Genomic DNA, 25,399 nt, shown 5'->3' with positions numbered 1-25,399 from the left:
ATTTCACACATTTTTTGTACGTTTATCAAAAGGAATTGCAGTTTTTGGGGACAGAGAGGTCACACTTGAAGAATTTGAGACACAATAAACAAAGAGATAGGGAGAGCTTAGCAGTCACCATCAAGCTGTGAGTCAACAGGGGGGCCAATCCTTCAAATCTGAGATTCAATCTGGGCCAGGGTCATAAACATTTACAGGGTGGGAAGTGCTGAGCAGAGAGGCTGCAGGATATCAGTCCTCTCTCACTTCTAATTAGCTTATGAGAATGCGACACAAATACAATAGCACACTGCCAGCTCCTGTGTGGGTGATTTCCATGTGTTAATTTCAATAAAAATGAGAGTAACAAATAAAAATGATAGATTTAAGTCAAAATGCATCAAAATGAAACACTGAATTTAAATGTTTTCTCCTTTTGGGAGATAAGACGTCAGAAAACAAGAATTTAAAACTTCAAATGGACGTATTTTCATGTAAATTATATGTATTGGACAATTTCTGAATCAAACAAGTCAGCTTTGTGAATCCATGAACTGCTTTTGCTTTCAAACCAAATGTAACCGAAGGTTGGTTCATGGTACAGCAGGACACATGTTATGCTCATTCACAATGATGGATTAAGTTTTGTGGAAAGCGCACCCAGATGGCAAAGTGACCGGAGCAAAACGTACAATGCTGATGAAACATTAATGACTGTAACACACCCATGTTACCATGATCTCACGCTGACACACCCATCAGTATATACACACACACACACACACACACACAAACTCACACACAGACTCATCTTCTGCATTTGCAACCAAGCAGAAAATGTCGCCGGTATTTTGATTGATCATATTCAGGTCAAATTTATATACATACAAAGAATGTGTATGAATGAACAGCAGAAAATTGTTTGAATTTTTGTTAATTCTGATTAAACTTTTAACCCTTTTGTCACTGACAAAAGAGGCAACAGACACTACAGACAGGTCACAAATAGAATAATGCAGTGAAATAATTTAATTGCATTTTAAAAATGGTCAGTTTAGCATAAGCAAAAGCCTCTTAGAGGTTGCCCTTGGGTGTTGAAGGAGAAAAAACTTCCCTGAACACAAAAGAAACACGCAACATAAAGCACTTGACAGTGAATGTGGTCGTTCTTCAGGGGGCTTGGAGACTATAAAGACACCTGGTGGGTTTTCAGGCTCTTCAATGTAAGGTTTACAGCAGCCATTGACAAAGACAGCTGCGGACCTCAGAGGTATTGACTGCCTTCTGTGACTGCTGAAAGAAACTCTTAATCCCCACGGCCTCTGCCTACTGTATTCAACAGCACTCACTCACAGCCACTTAAAATCTGTTCCCATTTCCTATAAGATGAGTTAAACATCATGGAGGTTGTGTTACTCTGTGCTCTTGAAAATATTGTGGTTGCATTTGTTTGTTGGTCTCACGATGTTTAATATGAAATAAGGTTAAAGATTTGTTTGGTTTTCTTTAAGATTAAAAAACCATTAAAAAGACATGTGTGTTATGGCTCCTTCTTGTCAATTAAGTTGAAAGAATCAGAGCTCATGCTACCATGAGTGCTGTGCAGGGGCATGGATAAGAGTGTATTATGGTTGTTATAGTAACCACAGAAATGGCTTCTCTGCCAAACAATGGTCAGATGGGCCTTGGGGAGGCCCAGTGGCAACCCCCCTCCAACACCCACATCTGCTGCCCCCGCACTCAGACTTATAGGATGTTCTGCCGATTATTTTCTGTCCTGCTTCCCCCTTTCAAAACTGACAGGCTGAGAGAATGAGAATGAAATTAGGAATTTTGCCAACATCTGTCCAGGAACTGTTGATGTGGTAAGCTCCGGTAGCACAGCCCTGATAGGAAGTAAAAGAGAGAGAGAGAGAGAGAGAGAGAGAGAGAGAGAGAGAGAGAGAGAGAGAGAGGGTGAGAGAGACATGAGGGCCGGTGAAGTTATTCAACCGGCCCTCAGTGTGGTTGAAAAGTGTGTGACAAAAGTTCTTATGTGCTGTGCAGGGTTTGTCATGCCAAACAATTCCAGAGGAAGAGCCAGAAACATCCAGCTGGATAGGCTGCAGATAATAACTGGGCATAACAACCAGGAAGTTATGCAGAGCTACAATATGCATGCTTCTAGGACTTTCTTGTGCATTATATATATTTTTTAGTTTGCAGCATATGTAGGTTTTTTGTGCTTTTTAAGTGGTGAAACATGGTGGGAAATAAATGCAACAGGTGGATAAACAGAGGCAGATTCAACAAAACATAGAAATATTAAGACAATTAAAACATAAGTAACTAAATGACAACAAAGAGCAGGGCTTATGTGTGAGCTATGAGGATAAAATGTTTTGGTATAATGGTATGGTGTTTTTTTTTTTGTGTCTATCTGGTTGTCAGAAATACCATAATAACTGGATGTTGTTGCTAACTGTTCTGATTTTATGTACAGAAAGGCACTGAAATAAAGAATTGAAGCAACATCAATCTCCTCTCAAGACCAGGAAACACTGAGCAAAAACATGGTGTGACAATATATGTGTGTGAGAGGGAAGGAAGGTTTACTTTATGGGAGGCACAACTGTAAATCACAAGCAAGACAAAAAAGGAGAAAAACCCTATAGAGCCTTTGTCCTTTGGTTCCTCCCGGACAGCAGCCACGGTAGAATTGGATTGAAGCCACCTGCCTCTCTGCAAAGCCACCATGCACACTGAGTGAAGCAGAGAGCTGCTTTCCTACATGATGGAAGAACACATTCACATATAAGATGTTAAAAACTTGCTATTTTTTGAGAGTGTGTTTCGCAACCTGACAAAAAACAACCAATCAAAATCTCAAAATTTGTCGATAATTTGAGAAAAATATTAAATAGCTAAAGTTTAAATTTATTGAGGTCAAGTTAATTTTATTTGTAAAACCAAAAGATGACCCCCTCCAACTTTAGGCTCTTGATTCAAAAGGAAAAGGACCTTCAAACATGCAATAGATGTAAAGAGCAAGTCTTTATTATGAAGTGTCCAAACTTGTATGACTTGCTTGAATCCCTGTGCTGTTTGGCAAGTCTTCCACTGATCAATAATGTCTCTCCTCCTGTCAGGTATGTATCTCCCTTAGTGTTGCACTCACAGTCACACACAGAGACAAACAAAAGTTAGCCCTGGGTTTTCTTATTACACAGTGACCACTGATGCATTTACAAGCAAGAAAAAAAAAAGAAAGGAGGGGGAAAGAAAGACTTCTGTCCGAGGAGGGTATCCAAACCCCCACATCCATATTGATTAAACAAATTTGCCACAAATCATTTTACAAATGCCCAGTGGGGGGCTATAGAGTTTGGTGGAAATACCCCATTCATGCTCTGTCCTCCCCCGCAGGGCTGAAGCCTCGACTCTTGGCTCGTTTAAGCGTGCTGACAGCCTCTGATCCTCCGGCCATCTGCAGGGTGGGCTGGCCAGCGTTCAGGGGTCTTTGTGTTCTAAACTTTGGGAGATTTAACAGTGAAACTGGGGGGGAAAAAAAAAAACATCTTAAGGTGAAGGATCCCCCTCATAACTCTGGTTCTAGCTCATTTGCAAGACACACACTTCAAACTGTGAAGTGAAAATGGCATGGAGCAGAGTACTCATAAAGGGAACCACAATGATAAACATCTCTATGATAAACATGTTCCTCAGAAGTCCAAGGGTCTTCAGTGGAAATTTTCATGGTAACAATATGAGTTGGGCAAACAAGTGACTTTCCCGTGGCAGATGCCCGTTGTGCTCTCTCAGTGACTCACACAAATTTTCGGGTAAGCACCAGCTCCGCCTCCCTCACCAAGCTTCTCTTTGTGAATGAAAATGGGTGGAGACAGCTATCTGGAGTGTATGTACATGTGAGTCAGTGAGTATTTTTTTGAAAGCTGGGCTTGTGTGTGTGTGTGTGTGTGTGTATACATACATGTGCACATGTGCTGAAGCCGTTGGCCTGCAGGGGAGGGTAAACAGACGGTTTGTACAGTTGTACACACCACGACATGAATTTACATGAAAGTTTAAGTTTTAATGAATGATGAATAAACTTGTATAGTTTGCAGAGATTACAGCTAAAACTAGTTTTTAAATCTGGATTGTGGTTATTGTTTCAGTTTATTTTCCAGATTTGATCTTATTTAGGTTCTGTATCTGTAGTATCTACTGACTATTGATGGGTATCATCTTCTATTCTCCAGGTTGAGGTAAACTGCAGCAGCCTCCTATGTGACTGTTTTGGCTCTGTGTGTAAAGGGTGGGGGGTGGGGGGTGGGGGGGCTCCCCTTCATATAACCTCAAACACATGGTCAGCTCCTATTATTTTAACTGCTTCCAGTGACTTCAGATCTCGCTCGACCTCTGAGTGCAATCAAGGAAAGGAATGGCCACATTAAAAACAACCAGGCCAATGACAGCTTATGTTACCCCACTTATGAAGGGTTAGATTCTGCTTTTAAAGCTAAATGACTGATCAGTGTCTCTGCTTTGCATCAGGTAATCATTTTGGACGGTTAGTAATATCAAAACATAGTCAATTGTGATATTGACATTAAAATAAAATGTCACTTTAGCAGTGAATTCTTAGATTCTATTGAATCTATTACATATACAGTATTTACATGATGGAGCTGGTGCATCAGTGACTTTTAGCCTCCTGTGTATCGTCTTGCAGCTCATGTGGAATACATCTCTGCAAATGATCAGACTCCTGTTCATACAGAAGTCAAAAAAAAAAAAACATGATGAGTGGGCTCAGAGGGAGAAGCTGAGTTGGTTTCTGAGGAAGACAACAAACAGGTAATGCCTACAACAGCTGTGTGGGTATTCTTCTACTTCCTGTCGAGTAGGGTTTTCACCAGTGTGGCTGCTACAGCTTTGTTATCATTAGATCATTTGGAAATTCTTAAAAGTCAGATTCATGCAAATACGCAAGCACAAACTTGCACCAGTTTGTATTCACATCAAACATCTACTGGGATCTTGAATCTGTTCATGTATTGCTCTTTGCTTATAAACCCAGCACTAAATGCTTTACCCAGAAACCTAATCCAACAAAACAGCCCATCGCTCATAAAGACGCCACATGAGTGATGCGAGCAGAGCGAGTTATAGTAACCCTGGGACACACAACTCTTCCCCTTTCCCCAAACACACAAATTCCACTGATTTGCACTCATCTGTGATCTCCGGCCACTGTCACATCAGTTTCAGGGCAGCATTTATTAAAATCTTTTCAAACACTGGTTTTAGAAAAAAAAAAAAGAGGAGCAGCTACCTTATTCAACAGCAGGCCGTTCATCCATTCTGTTGTCTGATTGCTGCTATTGACAAGCAGCTGATTATGAGCTGCAAAGACATAAAATCAATATCTTTCTTTTCATGTTTGCTGCTGCTGCCAGTGTTGGCCTGGGATGGAGGACTGAGTCAATAGTGAGCTGCTGATAAGGGAAATACACAAAGAAAAAAATTATTTGAGCATAGCTAATCCAAACCCTTGTGCACAATATCTTGCAATTATGCGATACTGTTCAACTCTATGGTTGTGATCATGAGTCCAGTTGTGGTGTTTGAGATAAATATGAAAAAGCAAAAATTGAAAATTATGGAGGTCAATAGGTTGAATGAAACAGCTCCCATTCCTGGAAAATTTGGAGGAAGCTGATACTATTCATAAAAAGAGCTAATTTATTTTGGATAATATTTATAAATGACTGTTCTTCAGATGTAATGATGAGCAGGGGTGGCACTCTGTGTATCCAAGTCTTTCTTGACTCACCTATAGTCGGAAGTCCCAGAGGCTTCGTCCTCCACACAATGAGATAAATATACTACTTCGTTCTTGCCTGCAGATTTTTCTCATAAAAAACCCTTTGATAGTTTAGCCATCTGGCCGGAGCCTAAAAAAGTCCTCATAAAAGAGGCCCAAATAAGGTCAGGGGTCACTCCCTCCCTAGGTCAGGGGCCCTGGAAGGTTGTTATAGTGGACTTTACTAAAGTTGTCAGCTCAGATCCCCTTGACAAATTAAAGCACATTCTTCTCTTTTTAACAAGTATTCCATTACAGTCAGACTTCTCACAGGGAAATGTTGTTCATACTTAGTTTCTTTGTGGGGAGAGAAGAGAAGTATAGCCAGCTCAGATATGGAATATAATCACATCACATCACCCTGGTGGTGTGGGATGGGAAATTAATTCATTATAAGTCAAAAATAAACCTGTATAAACCGGTGAAAATATATAGAGAATGCGTAGTTATTCATTCATATTATGACTTGTCTCTTTTCATCAGAAAACCATTATGTGGAAGAATAAACAGCCTTTACTCAACACATTGTACATTAAAGGTGCAATGACAGGCCATCATTAACCCTGACCTGTCTGTGTCTCCGTCCAAACGTCCAGAGGATGAAAGGCTCAAGTTGGACTTATCACACAGACGCATTGAGCTGGCTGCTGTCTGTGTAGAATCTGCCTGCTAACATGACACAGACTCTGTGAAGTTTGGTACGAGACACAGACTACAGAGACTTTGATCTAATGTCTTTTTTCAAATGCTAAAATTAAGGGGTTAAGGAGTTTAGGAGTAGTTTGACATTTTTGGAAATACACTTTATTTGCTTTCTTGTTGAGAGTTAGATGAGAAGATTGGTACCACACTCATATATGTGTGGTTATATGAAGCGACAGCACATTATCTTAGCTTAGCTTAGCACAAAGACTGGCATTAACATTTTAATCTTAAATTGCAGGGGCTGGCAGTTGAACAAACAATATCTAACATGTTAACTAATGAGGTTACGTCCACACTGCCTCCGTCCAGACGACTGTTTTAGCTCCGTATCAGAAAACGATCTCCGTTCATACTAACACAACTGAAAACACACGTAATTATTGTCTTCCCTGCAGTTGATGAGTTGCAGAAAATACAACAAACGAGGAACAGCAAAGGCAGTTGTAGCATTAAAATGCAGAATTTAACCTCAAAGACAACAAGGTCAGATTTTTGCCTGTTCAGACCAGAGTTAAAAAAACAAAAAAAAAAAAACAGAGCCAGCAGCATTTCAAAAACTCCAAAACTCAGCTTAAGTGCTTGAAAATACCAGAGTAGTGTGGATGCCAGGAGTAAACAGCAAAAGTGATACATTTTAAAACTAAGATGTAGTAGTGTGATTCACAGGTGCTTGTAGACAGATTTTGTTACATTTGGACAAAGCGATTGCCTGCTGTTTCTCCCTGTTTCCAGTTTATTGCGCTAAGCTAAACTAAACTAAGACAAGCTAAGATAAGCTAAGCTAACCCTTTGGTATTTGTATTTGTATTTAGCATACAGATATGACAGTACCATCGCCCCTATTATCTAAGTCTTGGCAAGAAATTCAATAGACATATTCATAAAATGTCAAACTGTTGCTTTAACATAAACATTTGATGGAACATAAAAAAAGCACAGGTGCTTATATGAGGAAAAAAAAAAATCTGGTTGCTTATTCTCTCCAGTAACATCACAGATGACGTAGGAGAACAGGATTTGAGCAATGCTACATCTGTCTTTATACCTTTTGACTTTCACACACATGAGAATGTGTTTGGTTCCACCCCACATGCTTTCAAAAACCCATCTAAAACAGTCAAACAAACGCGGAGCATATGACAGCCCCTATGTGACTGTGGGAAGGACTGCACAAAGGCAAGTGTTTCCCACCACACAGCTGCTGGGCTGGAAATTTGTCTTGCGCTCATTGTCTTAACTCTTTTAAAAAAAAAGGAGCGCTAAAGCTCTCACTCCATGCTCCAGTCGCTTCCTAAGAAAGGTGCTGTTGGATGATACATGGACAGAAGTGTCCAGTTTCAGGGGAAATGGTGAGAGAATCGGTCGGGGACGATGAGCTCCATTAAACACCGCTGAGGAAGTGGACCTCGCAATGCCTGTCTGGAGCAATCAATACTGCACAAGCTACAGGTGGGGTATGAGGAGTGAGACCACACAACAATAAAATCACATTCATTTTTTCATAATAAAGTGTGGGAGTGTTTAATATATATACATTTGTAGTATAATTTCCTCTTAAAGGCGGTTATGTAGTGTAAGAAAAGGGTTTTAAATGATCTCGAACTATGATTTTGAGCAAATAGAAGATCAGCAAAAAGAAGTTGTCTAATCCAAATTTAATGTATTGACATTCAAACATTCAAGTTAAGTCGAGTCCGATTTGAGTTACTATTTACTACAGCTTTACTTCTAAATATTTGTCTGCTTGTTTCGCTGTTGCAGTTTCTTTTTAGACTGTACATCTGCATATATTTTTAGGTAATTGTAAGATATTATCAATTGTTTTATGTTTGTTTTGTTTTGTTTTTGCTATTGCTGCTAACCCTTTCTTAGACAGTACATCACAATCAATGTATTTAATATAGTATTTTACTCTTCATATCTGTAGTGTATGGGGTTTTATCATACTGAAAACTGACCATTAATTACACTGTACATGTAAAAGCCCACTAAGGATAAGAATTGAAAATTGATATATGGTTGTTAGATTGCAACAATATATAAAGAATGTGCTCCACCATGGAGACCAGGAAAGAGGACAGACTACACCAATACGCAACGGGCAAAGCCAAGTACTCATCATCGTTCACATATCTAATAATGTTTGAAAATACATCCAAAGTGTCTTGATCAGTGTCCAACATGCCTTCTTCTCTTCCATGTTCAATGAACTGATGACAAAAGGTGGTGATGGTGGGGGGGGGGGACTTCAAATTCCACCCAGACAAGAATGCAACGTCTCCAGTTTCTTATAATCAGCATAACTATGAGGGGTGAAAACAAACAAACACTTTTTTTTTCTTTTCTAGAACTTTTGCCTGAGGGATAATGTATGAGGAAGGGCTTTATCACAGCACACTGTTATTAATCTTTGTTAATTGTAGGCTTCTCCATTCAAATGTCCCCACAGCTGTATTTTTTTCATTATCATTACGCCTGTGTTTAATTATAGAGCCAGGAAACATGTCCTGACCTATAAGATTAGATGATCAAATCTCAAAAGGGCAGTTTTGTGTTTTTTAATAATATACATTACACAGCTGTTTATCTACACAAATACCTACTGAATATGCAGTGATAATCTGAGATTTTATTGCATAGTAATATATCTTATAATGTAATCAATTATTTCTGTAGTGTGACAATGATACTTTTGATTAAGTAAACATCTGAATATTGTTTTTTATTGCTCACAGCACTTTCTGCCTTTGTGAGCACCTGTTTGGCTGTTTCTGACGCACACCCCTGGTTTGTTGGTGAGCGGCGGGAGGATGAGACATGCCTTCAGTGCCCATAACACAGCTCGCATTCCATGTGTTGAACAGTGATGGTATCCTCTTTTGAAAAGGAATGCATCATGGTGGAATAATTGCCCTTACTCCTCTCTGGCCACTTAGTTAAAAGGGATTCAGATGGTTTGGGATCTCTCTCTCTCTCTCCACCACCCCTCCTCCCAAGGGGCAGGGGGAGGAGGACAACATGAGGGGGATGGGTGTGTTTGACTTAGGAGAGCTGAATTTGGAAGGGGGTGAGAGCATTTACATAAAAGGCCAAAGGAAGTTTTTTCTGCCTCCATTTTTCATCCAGGGAGAGTTTCTGTGTCACCTTTTAAAAACCATTGCTCTGAATTACAGTTGTCCCTCTTTCCTTGAATGCTAATATTTTAACTGGCATTCCACAGAGATTCCTTGAATTAAAAGTGACCTGCACAACAGACATGGATATTGGATTATAGAGGCGTTGTAGAAGTCACATGATACTTCACGTAACGACTTGGTTTCTTGTCACCTCTTGTTGGCAGGCCTGGCTGGCTGCTGGGAGGTCCAAGTGGTCCATGCTGCAAGTGTGGTGGTGGTTGGGGACAGGTTTATCTAACCCTACAACATGCAAATACACACACACACACACACACACACACACACACACACACACACACACACACACACACACACACACACACACACACACACACACACACACACACACACACACATTGCATTTTTTTTAGTGAATCATGGACCAGCAAGCACAACAGGTTTAAGAGTTTTCTCAGCAGGTTTCTCCTGGCAGGAAATATTTATACTATTCATAATATTTATACTTTTAGATTCCTCGCTGGTTGTTCAACTACACTGCTACTGCTGTTTTGTCTTGATTTAGGGTAATCAGTTCATTAAAGCTCAGAATAATTTGATTCTTATGACATAAACTTTTATTCGAACATATTACGTCAGAACTTTATGGATCCAACTTTAGGGATCCTTAAAAAACTATTCATAAACCTTCGATTTTTCGCAGACTGAGCTGAGGTCCGAAATTATTTGATTGTCATTCACTGATATTCAAAAGAGTATCGATGAGTCACTTTTATCAGTTTTATCACTAATCGTCTGTTTCAAACACGTGTCTGTCATCTCCAAGTCTGCGGTATCATGCTCCTGTGATTTTTGTCAGTCCCACTGAGTCAGTCTTCTGTTTGCAACCCCAGCCCCCACCGTGGGGCTAATTAAAACAATTTCAAGGACAAAGGAGGGGAGCCTATTGTATCACACGACCAGCAGTGCAACAGATATGGTGCCTGAGGGGCACAGTTGTCAAGGATTAGCGCCCCCTTCGCAGGCGCAGATGGATACATCAGCCTCCCACCGCCGGTGATGAGCGTCTGAGGGGGGACAACTGCCTCATATGAATTTTTTTAGTGGGGATGAAGATGGAGGCAGAAGCATGAGAGCGGGATGACTGGGTCAGTTTCTGATTTACCTGTTGCTCTGCAGATTTCTGAAAGCAGACAAAACCAGTTGTTCAATACACATGTAAAGCATATTTAGGTCAGGAATTATGTTGCTTTTCAATCATATTTGTGGTGAAATTAAATAAATATGAAATTAAAAATGTCATTTGTATGATTTTTTTTAATCTGGTGACTAGTTCGACAAGTTTTATCTTATTTATGGAAAAAAAACAACCTTCCAACAGTCAGGTTTTTTTTTTCCCACATTCCTGAGCTGTGCAGTACCCACCCCTTTCCTAAAACAGAGAGATCTGCTGGTGACAAAACCTCCAAACTGACTTCCTCTCCTTTCTTTCAACTCCAGTAATGGTCCAATGAACTGGATTCTCTCTGTCCTGACTCACATCCTCCGTGCCATAATATTTATGCAGCCTATTCAAAAGTCGTCCTCATCAGATTGCCTAAAGTGAATCACACCACCGGCAGTGGCTCGTATCATCATATCCTGACTAATTGTCTGAATATCAGTCTGGGATGATTTGATATTAGCAACAAGGGCTTACTGGAGAGTCACTGTAGTTGTAACTTTCCACTTATACACAAACTTGCCATTTATAGTGATATTTTTTCCTTCACTTTTTATGACCTGAGCTGCTCCACTGAGCTGAGCTACAGCGCATTAAAACCAGCTGAGGATTTCACAAACTGAGGTGTTGACGGTGAACGTCTCATCTGTGCTTTTAAGACATTGCTGTTATCTCTGAGGCCAGGCCGTACTTATCTCACAGAAGGAACTGTATGTTAGTGGAAACAATAGACTTGATTGAGTGCATTCCCTAAAAGGTGTTAGGTTACATGGGCCTGGTCTGTTTTATAGACGATATCTTTTCTGAGGGGACTTTGGCACATGATCTTTATCAGCCAGCTTTTTTTGAGAAATGATGCATCATTCATAAGCTAATTAATTATCTCACATGAGCCAGGAAATAGCCCAAGGCTGCATGTTGCATGTCAACACCAAACCAGAGGAATATTATGACAGAGTTTGAGAGAATATATTTTATAATTGCTTTGAAAATCAGTAACTAATCATTTATCAATTTTAAGCATGAAAGTGGCAACTATTTTTTTCCCATTTGAAGAAAATAAATCTCATCCATAGGTGATTGTACATTCATACAAAACCTCACATACCCCCTACTTGATTTTTTTTTAAGCCACAATAATGCAATTAGCCTAACAAAGAAAATGGTAATCCATGAGCCAGTATGCATGCATGGGTGGGATGCATCTGTAATGACCCAGGAATGACTCTGAGAGAATGCTTCTGAGGAATTTTCACACCAATAAGCTCCAGGAGAGCCAGACTAAAACTTTGCAGCAACACACATTCATACAGTGCTAATCTCTGCGTGGTGCAATTGAAAAAAATTTTGCATTCAAAACATGCACTTATCAAACTTCCTGTTTCAGTTGCAGGTTACACTGGAAACTGACATTTATGAATGTGATTTTAAAAAAAGAAAAAAAGAAAAAAAGAAAAGGCAATACCCTCATGAAGCTGTGATAATTCATTCACACAGTCTGTATTTACAGATATCAGTCACAGTATGACACATTATCAGACCACCAGCAGTTTCATTGCTGGGGGTGGAATCACATATGCTAATAAAGCAGATGTCTGCAGTCCTCAACACATTCCAGGCAGCCTATAAAAACAAAGCGTCTTTCTTCCTCAAGGAGCAACAGCCCCATCTCTGACCGTCTCCAACAGTCACAAAGCTTCATATAAACATTTAGTGTTAGAACCTGATGATCTCAGCAACGCTCAGACCCTCCCTTGGCACTACCACTAAAACAACTGCAGCAATTCGATCCCTTCAGACCACAGCTCCCTTCATTTTTGGGAGCACTCTGTGTGTTTGGTCAAGGTGTGGGTCCTTGTCTGAAAACTTTCCATGACACTGGAAGTTTCGGGCCACGTCTCTGTGTCTCTGCCGTCCACTGTGCCCGACTCCCGCTGAATTCATCAGCCATTGTTTTCCCTGCACAGGCATTTATTATGTCACTGCAAACATAAGCTTTGTCCTCAGATGAAGGATCAGCCAGGGTTCGTGCCCTCAAGGGGTCAAACAAACAGCAAATATGGACGGACTATGACTTAGATCCTGGGGTTGGGTGGACATCATGGTGGGACGGAGGCACATTTTCTTTTCTATTTTTATTACATGTAGCAACAAAAAAAATAGAAGTGACTTCTCTTGCAATCACATTAGTTGTGATAATGCTGGTGCTTGAAAAAGCACAGCCTTCATCTTATCTTTTCTCTCTGCCCCCATCACCATCACCATCCCCTTTCTTCACACCATATCAAAATGAAAACAAGGACATTTCCTGAGTCTCTCACTACACTGAATCATCACCAGTAGTGAAAAGGATAAACAGGCAAAAACATTTAAAGTATCTAAGCTCACCCTGATCAACCTAAACCACTGCAGATATGAAAATAAAATTAAAAAACATCTTCGCTCAGGCGGTTTATCACTTTAAATTTGGAAACAAACATGATGAAAAGACTCTAAAGATTCCTGCAGAGACGCTGAATGTCAGCAGTGATCCACATTACTTACACTGCTTTTCTAATTGCTTCATATCCAGTCTAGAATATTTTTTTCCACACTGCATAAGAATGAATTTGGCAGCAGCAGCAGCAGTATCAGTGTGCATTAAAAGCTCTGAAAGGCAGGAAAGGTAAACACAGACCTAAGCACATACACATGCATCTGCACGCACACACTCAGTAAACACAGACCTAAGCACATACACATGCATCTGCACGCACACACTCACTCACACACACACACACACACACACACACACACACACAACAATGGCTTGTATGTGTAAAGATCAGATTCCCATCATGTTTGTTTTCTTAGGATAAGGCATGTGTGAACAAAGAAAATATGTTGCTGGCTCCTAGCCATCTGCTGAAACCAGTGACATTTCTAAAATTGGAAATAGGTTTGTTTGATTATGCCACAAGTTTAACTGGCACCATATTCCAACATTGAGATAACACACATGCATTCGTTTAAAAGTTTAATGTTTAAATGTTGAATCCCACCCATCGGTTACACCTTTTTTTGCCTTACAATTAAATAAAGCAACAAGTATGACATCATTCTAAATGTGCATAGACATTAAGAGACATTTATCTCTATTGTTTTAATCAAATTCTCCAGTTCTTTGTAAGTGTAACTTAGATTATTGAATGCTTAAGAACAATCTAATCCCTCCATAATAACAGGCCGGCAATGCAAACAAATGCCCAACCACACAAAAAACTGACTGTCCTGCTCTACAAACTGTGAGAATGCGGACAGAGAAAACACAAAGCAACATGCTGACATGTGAGAATGATCAGAGGTTGTCACAAAACCGAGCATAAAAAACAAATCCTGTATCCGCGTGGAGCTTAAACCTGATGGCCCAAGACACTTGTTAGCCAGTTGTTCCCAGTAACCAACTTGCATCCCACAAAAAATATGGAATAAAAGAAAACAATTGAGTGATTGTTCCCCCTTCAATGCATGGCACCATGCGCACGGTCAAAACCATGCAAACGCTCATTTGTTTAGGGTTAGTGGCACAGAAACAGGGACAGGAAAACAATGGCTAAATGTCTTTGTTAGTGAATCACAAAAGCTGATAGCTGGTTATTTGCATTCACGAGATCACACTCAGCGCTCATTGCTAAACGGTGAAACCCACATCTTTATAAAGGACATTGTTATAAAAGCCAACTGGCTCTGTGTTGCAGAGCAGGAGATACTGTAGCATTCCTTTGTCCATTAAAGGACATTTATGGGCTTTCATGCTCTCACTCCAGCCATGAATACTGCCTCAAAATTACACTGATTTTTCTGCCCCCTGAGGACGGCTTTTACACTGCTGCTTAAATCTTAAAGAAACAACAAGAGCTTGTCAGGGTAATGCTTCCTGACAACCCAAGACAGACAAAAAATTACAAAAACAACACAATGAACGCTCAAATGCTAAACGAATAAATAATAAATAATCAAAAAAGTGACAATGCTTTCAGAAAATGTGAAAATTGATGATTTGAGCTTTAAACTGTAAATCAAAACAAAAAAAAACATGCAGGGCTAATATGAAACATACAACCACCCACAGAGGCACAACCAGAATTTGCCCTAAGGTGATGCGATTGATTCCACTCTTAGACACAATAGCCTAATAATGTCTTAACAAATAATCACATTGCATTCAGAAAAAGCAAATGAAGGTGTCTTTTTGTTGCTCGGCTGTAAAAGGGGCTGATCAAATCATCTTGCTCTATCGTCTTGTATTTCTATCACCACAGACAAAAAGAAGCGAACAAAGACAAGATAAAAGCCTCCAGTGTACTGAGAAATCAAAACTCACTTAAGATGTCAATAGTGTCACAGCGGAAAAAAAAGATGCTTGCATTGGAAAACAAATCCATATCAATACTTTACCAATCAGTTAATTTCATTAAGGCATTCAATGCCATTTACTCTTGGGATTGCAAATTGTGTGCAAACAAAGCAAAGGTCAGAAACGTATTGTTGAGCCGAGTGACGGATTGTATCTGGAGGAGCGCAGTGTAAAAAAAAAAAAACTGTTTACACTCAGTGGCTGTCTGAGGGATTTATAACCACCTCTGATGACAGAAATTAACCAGAATACTAAATTCACTTACAGCCCTTTGACATGTTCACACTATTTTAAAGTACCAGCTCTCTTTTACTCATGCTCATGTGTGATCCAGTTCTGCTTGTTGTCCCTCTTATCACCTGGCAGTCTCTGGATCTGTTTATGTCCAGAAGGAATGCATCACAACTTACGATTTCTTTAAGCAGCTGTGAGTGGAAATTGCTTTTTTGGGGAGACGTTTATGACCCTATTCAAAGGCTCATCTCAAACACAGGAAGGAAGGAACTGAGAAGTGCCATACAGTATAAAGGGATCCCCTTAAAACTCTTGCTACCTGTCTGAAAAAAATTGAAACAGGAGCAAAACTTTAGATTTTATAATAGAATTGTTTCTATTTTTAATCAGAAACTAAACTGCTTAAAATAAGGTGTGACCTATGCCATCATTTGTTTATCATTCACCCTAAAACTGAGCCAAAAAATTTAGTTTTGCATGATTCTAATGGTTCAAACTCTCCCCTCAAGTGAATCTCTAAAGATGTTGTAGCCCATAGAAAAAGCACTTAACCCAGCCATGATGTCACATATGGAACAAGAGAAGGAGGGGGGGGGAATGGGCTCTCTTCCTCAAGAGTGCTCAGGATTAGGGCCTGGAAGTTTGTTAGATAATAGATCAAAGAGATACACCAGAGAGCACTTCTTGCTTTTCCCACATAATGCTCATCTTCATACATTATGGAATTTCAGGAGCTTTTTAGCAATTCCACCTGAAGATCAGGCGACAGACTTCGTCTCCGAAATCACACAAAATGTTCAAAAGGGTCACCAGTGACATCACAGATCAATGGTGTGATTATAATATAAATGTGAGCGCAAGAGCATAACCCACAGAAGAGGCAGAACAAGGTGCTCATTATGAATGGAGGCATTTTTCACTAAAAAACTTTTTTTTTTATGTTCCAGAAGCTGTGAAATATTTGTTAGTTATTAATTGTGAGCAGGAGAACAAACAAAATCTCTACTGACTCGCTACTCAGTTAGATTTTCTAATTTTTGTCAGACTTGAGAGGAGATATTCCCATTTATCCTGAATTGGGGACTTTGATTGCTGAATTGTAGAAGACATTCATTATTAAGTTCAGTGGTGGAAGACGTTCAGATCAGTTACTTAAGTAAAAGTGCCAATACAATAATATGAAAATAATTCATTACAAGCAAAAGCCCAACATTAAAAAGGTTACTGAAGTAATTAAAGCACATAATGAGTAAAATGCAGGGTGCTACAAGTATCAAGGGTAAAAGTACTTGTTCCACAGCAGAACAGCCCCTGGAGTGACTATTATATTATTTAAGAATTTAAGTATTGATGCATTAAGTAACGTTTGATGTTGTAGTTTGGTGAAAAGGAGCTAAATTTAATAACTTTGTATACTTTGTATATTTTAATCTGTTACTGTTCATCACGTTATTTAAACTTTCATTTTGGGGAACACATTTATTCTCTTTCTTGCTGAGAGTTAGATGAGAGTATGATACCAAAATATGACCTAAATATGAGGCTATAGCCGGCAGATAGCTAGCTTAGCTTAGAGCCTGGAAACATGCTGAAACAGCTAGCATGGTTTCTCCAGAAATAACAAACTTTGCCTACTAGCACCTCTAATGCTCATTCTTAAAATGCTATATTTCATTTGTTTAAAACTGAAGCTTAAAAACTTCAAGTTTCTATTTTACAGAGGTTAATATTGACTCTTTCTCTGCTAGAAAGTCAGATGCTCACTGTACCTTTGGACAGAACCAAGCTGTTTCCCTCTGTTTATGCATCTTTATGCTGACCTAAGCTAACTGACCACTAGCTGTAGCTTCATATTTAACAGGGGCATTGATTTTTTCATCTAACTCTTGACAATAAAGCAAATATGTGCATTTCTCAAATTGTCATACCATTCTTTTAACCTGCTAGCTGCTACTATTTAGCTGTCAAAGCTGGAGTGGAATAAAAGTACATTATTTCTCACACAAATGTAGTAAATTAGCATAAAATGGAAGCACTAAAGTAAAGTACAGGTATCTCTAAATCTTATACTAGTATAACACTTGCCATTCACAGGCAATTAATGGATTTCACAGAATAAAAGGCATCATTAATTAAAATTTTTATGAGGTAAAAGATGGATTATCCAATACATCACAGCATTTTAAGTGTATGACAAAAGGGGTATTGTCATTATATTTCTTTGCTTTTTGTTGCCAGTACCATTTCCTTTTCTAGCAGAAGACAGTTTACCTTTTGAAACACAAACCAACTCTGAGGGGAAACTTTAGTGCAGGCAAAGAGTCATTCATCAAACAACTTCATCTGAGTTTGTGGCCATGCTGAGCCACAAAACGTAGCAGTCTGCATCAGGAGAGCCATTAGCGCTGAGGGACGACAGAGAAATCAATGGTCAACTGTTCTCAGGAGACTCCTATTCAGGTTCAGCCTTCACTCTCTGCAAATACTAAGTGCTGAAGTCTGAGTGTAAAACTGGCCAGAATAATAGATAGCTGCAAGCAAAACAGGCACTTTATTGAAAAATCTATTGGGAGAGCAACTTGGCTTTTAGAAAATAAGACCTTGATATGCGGGCTAATGTTTTCTACAATTGACATCTACTTTGTAGATTCAGAATGAGGACTTGAAAATATTCATTTCCAGAAAAAGCTACACATACAGATCTGTAGAATCAATACTACAAGACTGCAAGAATATAGTTTCAGAGTAAACTTCACCCTTTACTCTCATCGCTCTGCTGCCACCTTCTGGACAAACAGGAGAAAAACATGGCACAAAGAAATTCAATGTCAGCTTGTGTCAATTTGTTTCAGATTTTATTCTTTTACACTTTAGAATTTCTTCTAAGATGTTTTGCTGAAAATAAACATTATTTTAGTTCAGATGCCTCCAAAAATTACACTTGAAAATAGAGTGTATGAAATTGCGTCCTAATGATTAACTTTCATATTCAAAAGTTATTCAGTGTTAAACATGAAGACATTCTGGACTGAACTAATGTGCTACGACAACAATTCATTATTCTAATATCTGAAAATTAGAACATCTACATCTCCAAAGGTAACAGTATTGTCACTTCAGTGGTTAATGATTAAAACTGCTAGCGACAAAAAATGTTATATGTTAATGGCCTGCACATACTAAAGCCTGGTTTATACTTCAGAGTTTAATTGACACCGTAGATACAGCATAGCCGCGTACCCTACGCCGCAGCCAGACATGCATCTCATGTTGCGGTGACGCAGACCGCAACAACTGTGATTGGTTCACTTGGTAGCACTAATTCAGTCTCGTCCATGTCTCTCAGTGGTTGGACAAGGACAGAAAACTCACCTCCTTCTGCCTCTATCGGTTCACTGGTCGTACACACCATCTCCTCCCACGTCATCTCTCTTTACTGCGTTGCGGTAATTTCAGTAAAAGTTGCTCGACATTCATTGGCTCAAACCCAAACAGTTTCATTTCATTTTCATTTCATTGCTTGAAGTACATAAAACCCCACCACCAACTAGTGTTTTGGTGGTATAATTGCAGAGCGACAAGTATAAATGCTCACAACAGTGTAGGCCAAGCCGTAGGCTCTGTCGATCCTACGCAGAAATATAAACCAGGTTTGAGAGTTTTTACCGGCAAAGAAATAGCTTATGATGCAGATATAGTCTTTTCATTTTTAGAAAAACACACCGAACCCTCAACTCATTGTGGGATTCCTTCCAGTGTGTGTGAATCTGAGTAGAGTGTGTGAGGAGAGAGCTGCTCTATTGCACTCTGCTGTGGTTGAGTGGACACAATCAATGGAACGCCGTGGATGACCACATTCTGGCTGCCCAGGCCGATGTTTGGCACCAGTAATGCACTTTCCTCACAGGGTAAGGCACTCTCCTCAACCGTAACTGTCCCACCTGGTTTGGACATGTCCTCCGATGGACCGCACACCATGTCGGGTGGCGTTGGTGTGGTCACCATGGTGGTGTTCCCTTCTGTCACCACTGTAACCTCTGTGCCACCTTCCTGGATCAAGGCGTTGAGGCCCTCCAGTTCGGAGCAGGTGGTGATGAAAGTCTGCGTGCCGCTGCTGGAGTCCTGAGCGGTTATGGCTGTCTGCAGTAGGGCCTGGTGGAGCGGGTTGTTGGTGTCTTCAGGGCTGAGCTGTGTCAAGAGAACCGTCTGGGAATCAAGGGTGGCCTCTGGAGTCTGAGATGTCCCGAGGGGTTGCATAGGTGCTAGCAGGTTGACCTGTTGGATCATGGAGTTTACTACCATGTCCTGGTTTTCTGGGCTTAGCAGGACCATGTTGGTCTTACTCTGACTATCCACACCAGCTGGGATTAAGGGGTTCTCCTGGCCCAGAGAGTGAGATACGATGATTTTGAGCTGTGCATTGCTGTAAGGAGCCATTGAGTCAGACGGGAGAGGAACTTCGAGCTGGGTGTTGCTCTGTGAGGTTGTAACAGGAACCAAATTGACTGCATCAGATGGGGCAGAGAGCTGGAGCTGCAACACATTCTGAGTGTCTCTGTGTTGCTTTTTGTGACTGCGCAGGGAGTCCTCCCTGACAAAAGAAGCATTGCATGAGTCGCAGCAGAAAGCTCGAGCTGCATCTAGTTTGGCCCGATACCGGGAGCTGACCGGCTTTGGAGAGTCACCTCCTCCACTTTTACCTCCACCTCTGCCTCCCTTCCCGCTGCTGCCTTTCTCTGGCTTATCTGAGTGGCACTTCTTTTTGTGAATGACAAGGTTGCTGCGCTGCTTGGAGGCAAAGTTGCAGAAGTCACATTTAAAGGGTCGCTCCTCTGAGTGGATCCTCTCGTGGACTTTGAGCGCCCCCTTGCTGGAGCAGGAGTAAGTGCACTTGGAACACTGGATGGGCTGAGTGGGCTGGTGTTCCCGCGAGTGCTGCCGCAGAGCAGTTTTGTTGGAACACTTGAAATCACAGTGCACGCAGTGGAAGGAGTTCTCAGTGCCGTGTTTGATCTGAATGTGAGATTTCAGGTTGCCTTTCATGGCACAGCGGTACTCACAAAAGTCACATTTGTAAGGCTTCTCACCAGAGTGAATCCGGATGTGCCTCTTCAGGTCTGAGTTGATTTTGAACTTTGCATCACACTGTTGGCACTGGAAAGGTGCATCTCCTTGTAAAAACAAAAAGAAAATCTATTGTGAAATAACACTAAAGTATTTTCAATGCAATCTAGAAAACAACTTTGACTCCCTACCGGTGTGGGAGCGGAGGTGCACGGTGAGCTGGCTGGAGTTGCGGCTGGCGTAAGGACAGATCTGGCATTTAAAGGGCCGTTCATCATAGTGGATACGCAGGTGCTTCTTCAAACTGCTGCTGTCCGCTGCTGCATAGGGACAGTGTTTACACTTGTGCGGCTTCTCGCCTGTGTGTAAGCGGCTGTGCATGTTGAGCTTGTCCCGCCGACTGAAGCGCTTGTGACACAGCTCACATTCAAACGGCTTCTCACCTGGATGATGGATGGTTAAAAACAACTCGTGTCAATATCTAATCCTGAAGGGCTCTAGCAGCAGAGCATCACGTGTGCATGGCACTGACATACCGGTGTGGGTTTTGAGATGGCGCTCCATGTCTTTTTGGCCATACTGTGTTTTAAAAGTGCAACCTGTGGGATCAAGACACAATGTGCTTTTACAAGGTGTGTGAAGCCTGTGTACTTGTGGAAAGTTAATCTAACTTCGACTGGCAGGAAGTACAGTTCACCCTGCATGGCAGCGGAAAAGAAGGAAAGTGTTACAGTCATAAACGGCAAGAGGCACCGACCTGAGAAACAGCAGCTGTGTCTCTTTGAAGTCAGGGTAGGTTTTAATTTTTTCGAAGGTGTTTTCTGTGCTTTGGTCAGGATCTTTTTGACACCTCTCATAACACAGGTCTGGTAGGTTTCCTCGAAAACAAACTCAGTGCTGGAATCTGAGCAGGACAAAGGTACAACAGATACCCAGTGCATAAAACAGGCGGACTGTGAATCAAGTTTGCATGCAAATTATTAATGATAAAACCAGAGCCACAGTATTTTACCTGGGAGAGTGGCTGTTGCCGTGGTGGATGATGGGTCAGAAGTGGGAAGGGAACATCCATTTTGCTTGTGGGCGAGAAAGACCTCAAAATTATTGTACTGCTGCTTGCAGAAGCCACAGATATGGATATCTGGGCTCACCTCCACCACAACAGAGTGTCCTGCAGCGACTTAAGAGGGCAGAAGACACAAAACAAGAACCCATGATTTCAATAGGAAGTTGTATGATATACGTTTGTGATCTGACAATAAGATATCTGCAATATTACGTCCGAGATGTTAGAGATGTGGTACATCTAGAGATCTTGTAAATAGCTGTTTCACTTTACCTTCGGCGTTGTATGTTGACATTTTCGAGCTTGTTTTTGCTGGAGATCAGCTCATCTTCCTGCTCCTCAAAGGCTACACGACGTCCACCATGATGTTAAACTGCATCGGCTCGACTGTACATGCAGCCAGCACAGATACTACATGTTTCACACTCTGAAATCTACCGAGATGGTTATATCAATGGCAATGACAGTTTACTTCTCTGACAACACTGATACAGAGCGAGTTTACGACATCCTTCATGGGGTTTGCGGCAGCTGGATAAGCATGCGTTTATGTCCGGGAAACGTCATGCGTTGCTTTTAAGGTAGTGGGAAAAACCTAAATTAGCTTATGTCAGGAATTCTGGGATCAAGTTTTATTTATTTAATGTATTTCTTATTTTGTCTAAGTTTTATATTAATGAATCAAAATATACAAGCTGTCTGCTATATCACAGTTTCAAAAGATTTTTATGACATCATTTTCTTCCTTTTCTTTCACTAGACCTATATTCCCCCCCCCCCCCCGGCATATTTATTTTTTAACTTACTGTGTAGACTTTTTGCAATAGCCAATTTAAAAAAGAAAAAGAAAGAAAAAACAAACAAAGAAAATATTTTTACTGTAAGTATTATTGCCATTATTGTTATGTTTGGTGTTTGTTTCATTTTCTAAATTGTCAAGTAGGCTATAGCAGTATATTCTGAGAGTCGATTAATTATAACACCAATTGCACGACTGAGGTTTTCCCATGTATATGCTACCTCTTGGCTGCCTTACTCCAAATAGGAAGTGTGGCATGACGTTTGGTATTTACGAGCCCCTGAAAGCAACATGACCACTGAACTAAAGAGTTTGATTCAGCGGCGGGACATTAAATGTTCACAAAATGTTGTTTAGTTCTTTTAAAGAGTGGAAGACCTCCTCATAGAAAACTCTAACTCATAAACGTCAACATTTCCCTCGGTGAGAGAAAAAATTAAGCTAATTGTTATTCTTCTCTTGCTAATACATGGATGTATTTAGGCTAATGTCGTTTCCTGAAGGCCTAGCAAGGCCATTACTGCCACCTGTCGTATTGGAAGTCGCATAAAAAGACCCACAATAACAAACTATGTGTTTGTTGGAGTCACTTAAAATATATTCGAATTTAACCGAAGTTTGCCTCAGAGTCAAAATGGTGCAGCGTCAGCACATTTCAGAATATAGCCTTAGCACCAGCTGTGATAACTACAACGACTTGAAAGACTACTCCTCGTGTGAGAGGTAAGCTTTCTGATGTAGCAGTTGTTGTAGGACACTAAAATATACATGGTCTACCATCTTTCAAGTAAGGGCAATTTACTGGGTTGTTGGGGTGACTGAATGAGAATGCCTCTTTTTATGCCAGAGCAGTTGTGCTGGTGTGAATAAGCCATGAAAGTGACTGACATACAGCTCCATTTTCAGTGGCAGGTCCTTAACTGCCTGATTGCCACTGTGAAGCTCAGGAATTTCCTTACGCTGACTTTCCTGCATGGCAAAGGCACAGGACTGATTCCTTCCCTGCTGAAACAGCAAATCCTTGAGTCAGACATGAGGTGCGTGCACACACACATGCTCACACATACAGAGATACGCACACACAGGCACATACACACACACAGACACACACACAGTTGCAGGGCCTTTCATGGCCTGCCCACATGAATCTGACTAGTTGATTACCATCATCTTTGAACTTGATATTGTCAGGATTGTCCACACAGATTCACATACTTGTATAGTAACTGTTTGTGTCGTATTAGAAAGAAAGTAGTTTTCTTTGGGCATTTTGGAATTTGAAAGACATGAAAAAGAGATAATTAAATAAATAATTAGATCTGACCGAAAGGCGTGCAAATCATATGCACATAAATCCCTCTACAAACTCAGTTAGAGTTAAATGTACATCAAAAGACCACATTTACATGAGAAACACAAATGAGTCAGATATGTGGTAATTAAAGAAAGACTTATGTCACTCCCGCAGATGTGGAGAATGGGCCAGTGTGCTCTCTGCTTTGATCTAGACTTCATTTTCACAATCAAAAGAATTGTAAATTTGTTTGTTTTTTTTGTTTTTTTTTTGTTTTTTTTTTACTTTTCACACTTGCAGCTCAAGATTTTCTCCCTCTTGTTATGGTTGAGCAGTGTGGTCACTTCATTATTAAGCCTTATTCATGAGGCACTAACAGTAATGTGTGTTGTCACACCCAGTAAGGCAACCAACAATTATATCCATCGATTATTTGGGCAGATTCATCTCTCAATCAATCAATCAATCAATCATTTGGTCTCCAAAATAACAGAAAATAGTGAAAAATGTATGTATGTTCAAGGATAAGATCACTGGCCTGAGGTCCATAGTCCAGCACCATCATCCCTAAAACAACCTAGGGCAGTGTGTGCAGAGCAAACCTAGGTACTGCAAGCATTTCAAGTCATTACCAACTGACAAACAGCTGTAAAAACATAAATACATATCATAAACATAATTTCTGTGTTGTTACATCTCCGCTTTAAATTTAAGCTAGTCTAAAATGAGCAAGACTGAATGAATAAAAACCCCTCTAGCATGTGTGACTAAATGAGATGTGGCGTCCTCAGCAATGATCTAATTGAATTCCAAGGACCTTCAAGTCCATTGTCGAATGTTGGTCTGCTTGTTTCATTGAGACTAAGTCCTATTATTATTATTATTATTATTATTATTATTATTATTGTTATTATTATTTACAATCTTAGAAAACAAAGGAACGCCATAAATCTTCACATTTAAAAAGCTGGAACCACTACATTTTTACTCGAAGAGTTACTTGAATAATGATTAATTGATTATCAAAAGTGTTGTCAATAAATTTTCTGTCAACTGACTAATCAGTTAGTTAATTGTTAAAGATCTAATTTACATTCATACCAATCTCACTCTGCATGCTAGTTGCTTCTTCACTAGGCGTCCCCGTATCTTTTTAAAACAATACACTCTTATTCAGTCGTTCTATTCAGAAACAAAGTCTTATTTGGACATCCAGCTGTGCCAGTTCTAATTTGTAGACGTGCCCCTTTCCCATTCATTGAGACGCCCGAGTATTCGGTGAGTGATGTAATGTCCCTCTTTTCCCCAATGAGACAAGGGCAACAATAGGGGGGAGTGCCTCTGTCACATTATTTTCCCCCACCGAGGCACGCCAGCTGCTTACAGTTGCTTAATGGCTACGAGCTGTCACAAGGCATCACAGCCCGCTGCCACACAGGAGCGGCAGATGCTTTAATTGCACAATGACTTGTAGGTTGTCAACAGCAATTATACCAGGCTTCCACCTGAGGGCACCCAAAGAACACCGTCTACCCACTTCACTGGCAAGACACAAGCCTCAGAAGCTGGCTGCTACACATAAACCTGATCCCTGAGTTTTGCTTCTGTCCAGACAAGAGCTGCAGAAGGATTCCAAGTCTCTTTTTAGCTTAATGGTT

General features: G+C 40.4%; 1 protein-coding gene across 2 annotated transcripts; it reads right to left on the bottom strand.

The window, feature by feature from the left end:
• Positions 1-18,418: 18,418 nt before the first annotated feature.
• zfp64 (ZFP64 zinc finger protein) lies at positions 18,419-22,149 on the bottom strand. Of its 2 annotated transcripts, XM_022763338.1 has the most exons (6): positions 21,922-22,149; positions 21,595-21,762; positions 21,340-21,486; positions 21,119-21,181; positions 20,774-21,025; positions 18,419-20,689 (listed from the first exon to the last, which is right to left on the bottom strand). In XM_022763338.1, the coding sequence occupies exons 1-6, from the start codon at positions 21,941-21,943 to the stop codon at positions 19,254-19,256; spliced, it is 2,088 nt and encodes a 695-aa protein (XP_022619059.1). In that variant the 5' UTR covers positions 21,944-22,149; the 3' UTR covers positions 18,419-19,253. The 2 variants fall into 2 exon arrangements, with proteins under 2 accessions (XP_022619059.1, XP_022619060.1); XM_022763339.1 differs by lacking the exon at positions 21,119-21,181.
• Positions 22,150-25,399: the final 3,250 nt, after the last annotated feature.

The sequence above is a fragment of the Seriola dumerili genome, unplaced genomic scaffold (assembly GCF_002260705.1).
Source record: "Seriola dumerili isolate Sdu_G_001 unplaced genomic scaffold, Sdu_1.0 BDQW01000468.1, whole genome shotgun sequence".
In the NCBI taxonomy this organism is placed as follows: Eukaryota; Metazoa; Chordata; class Actinopteri; order Carangiformes; family Carangidae; genus Seriola; species Seriola dumerili.
The sequence above is the reverse complement of the archived record's forward strand: the minus strand, read 5'-3'. Positions and strand labels throughout refer to the sequence as shown.

Coding starts and splice junctions, on each gene's coding strand:
- zfp64 (XM_022763338.1), bottom strand. CDS start 21,943: ATGTCAACATACAACGCCGAAG. Junction 21,763..21,921: donor GTCAACATACAACGCCGAAG/GTAAAGTGAAAC, acceptor TGCCCTCTTAAG/TCGCTGCAGGACACTCTGTT. Junction 21,182..21,339: donor ACACAGCTGCTGTTTCTCAG/GTCGGTGCCTCT, acceptor TTGATCCCACAG/GTTGCACTTTTAAAACACAG.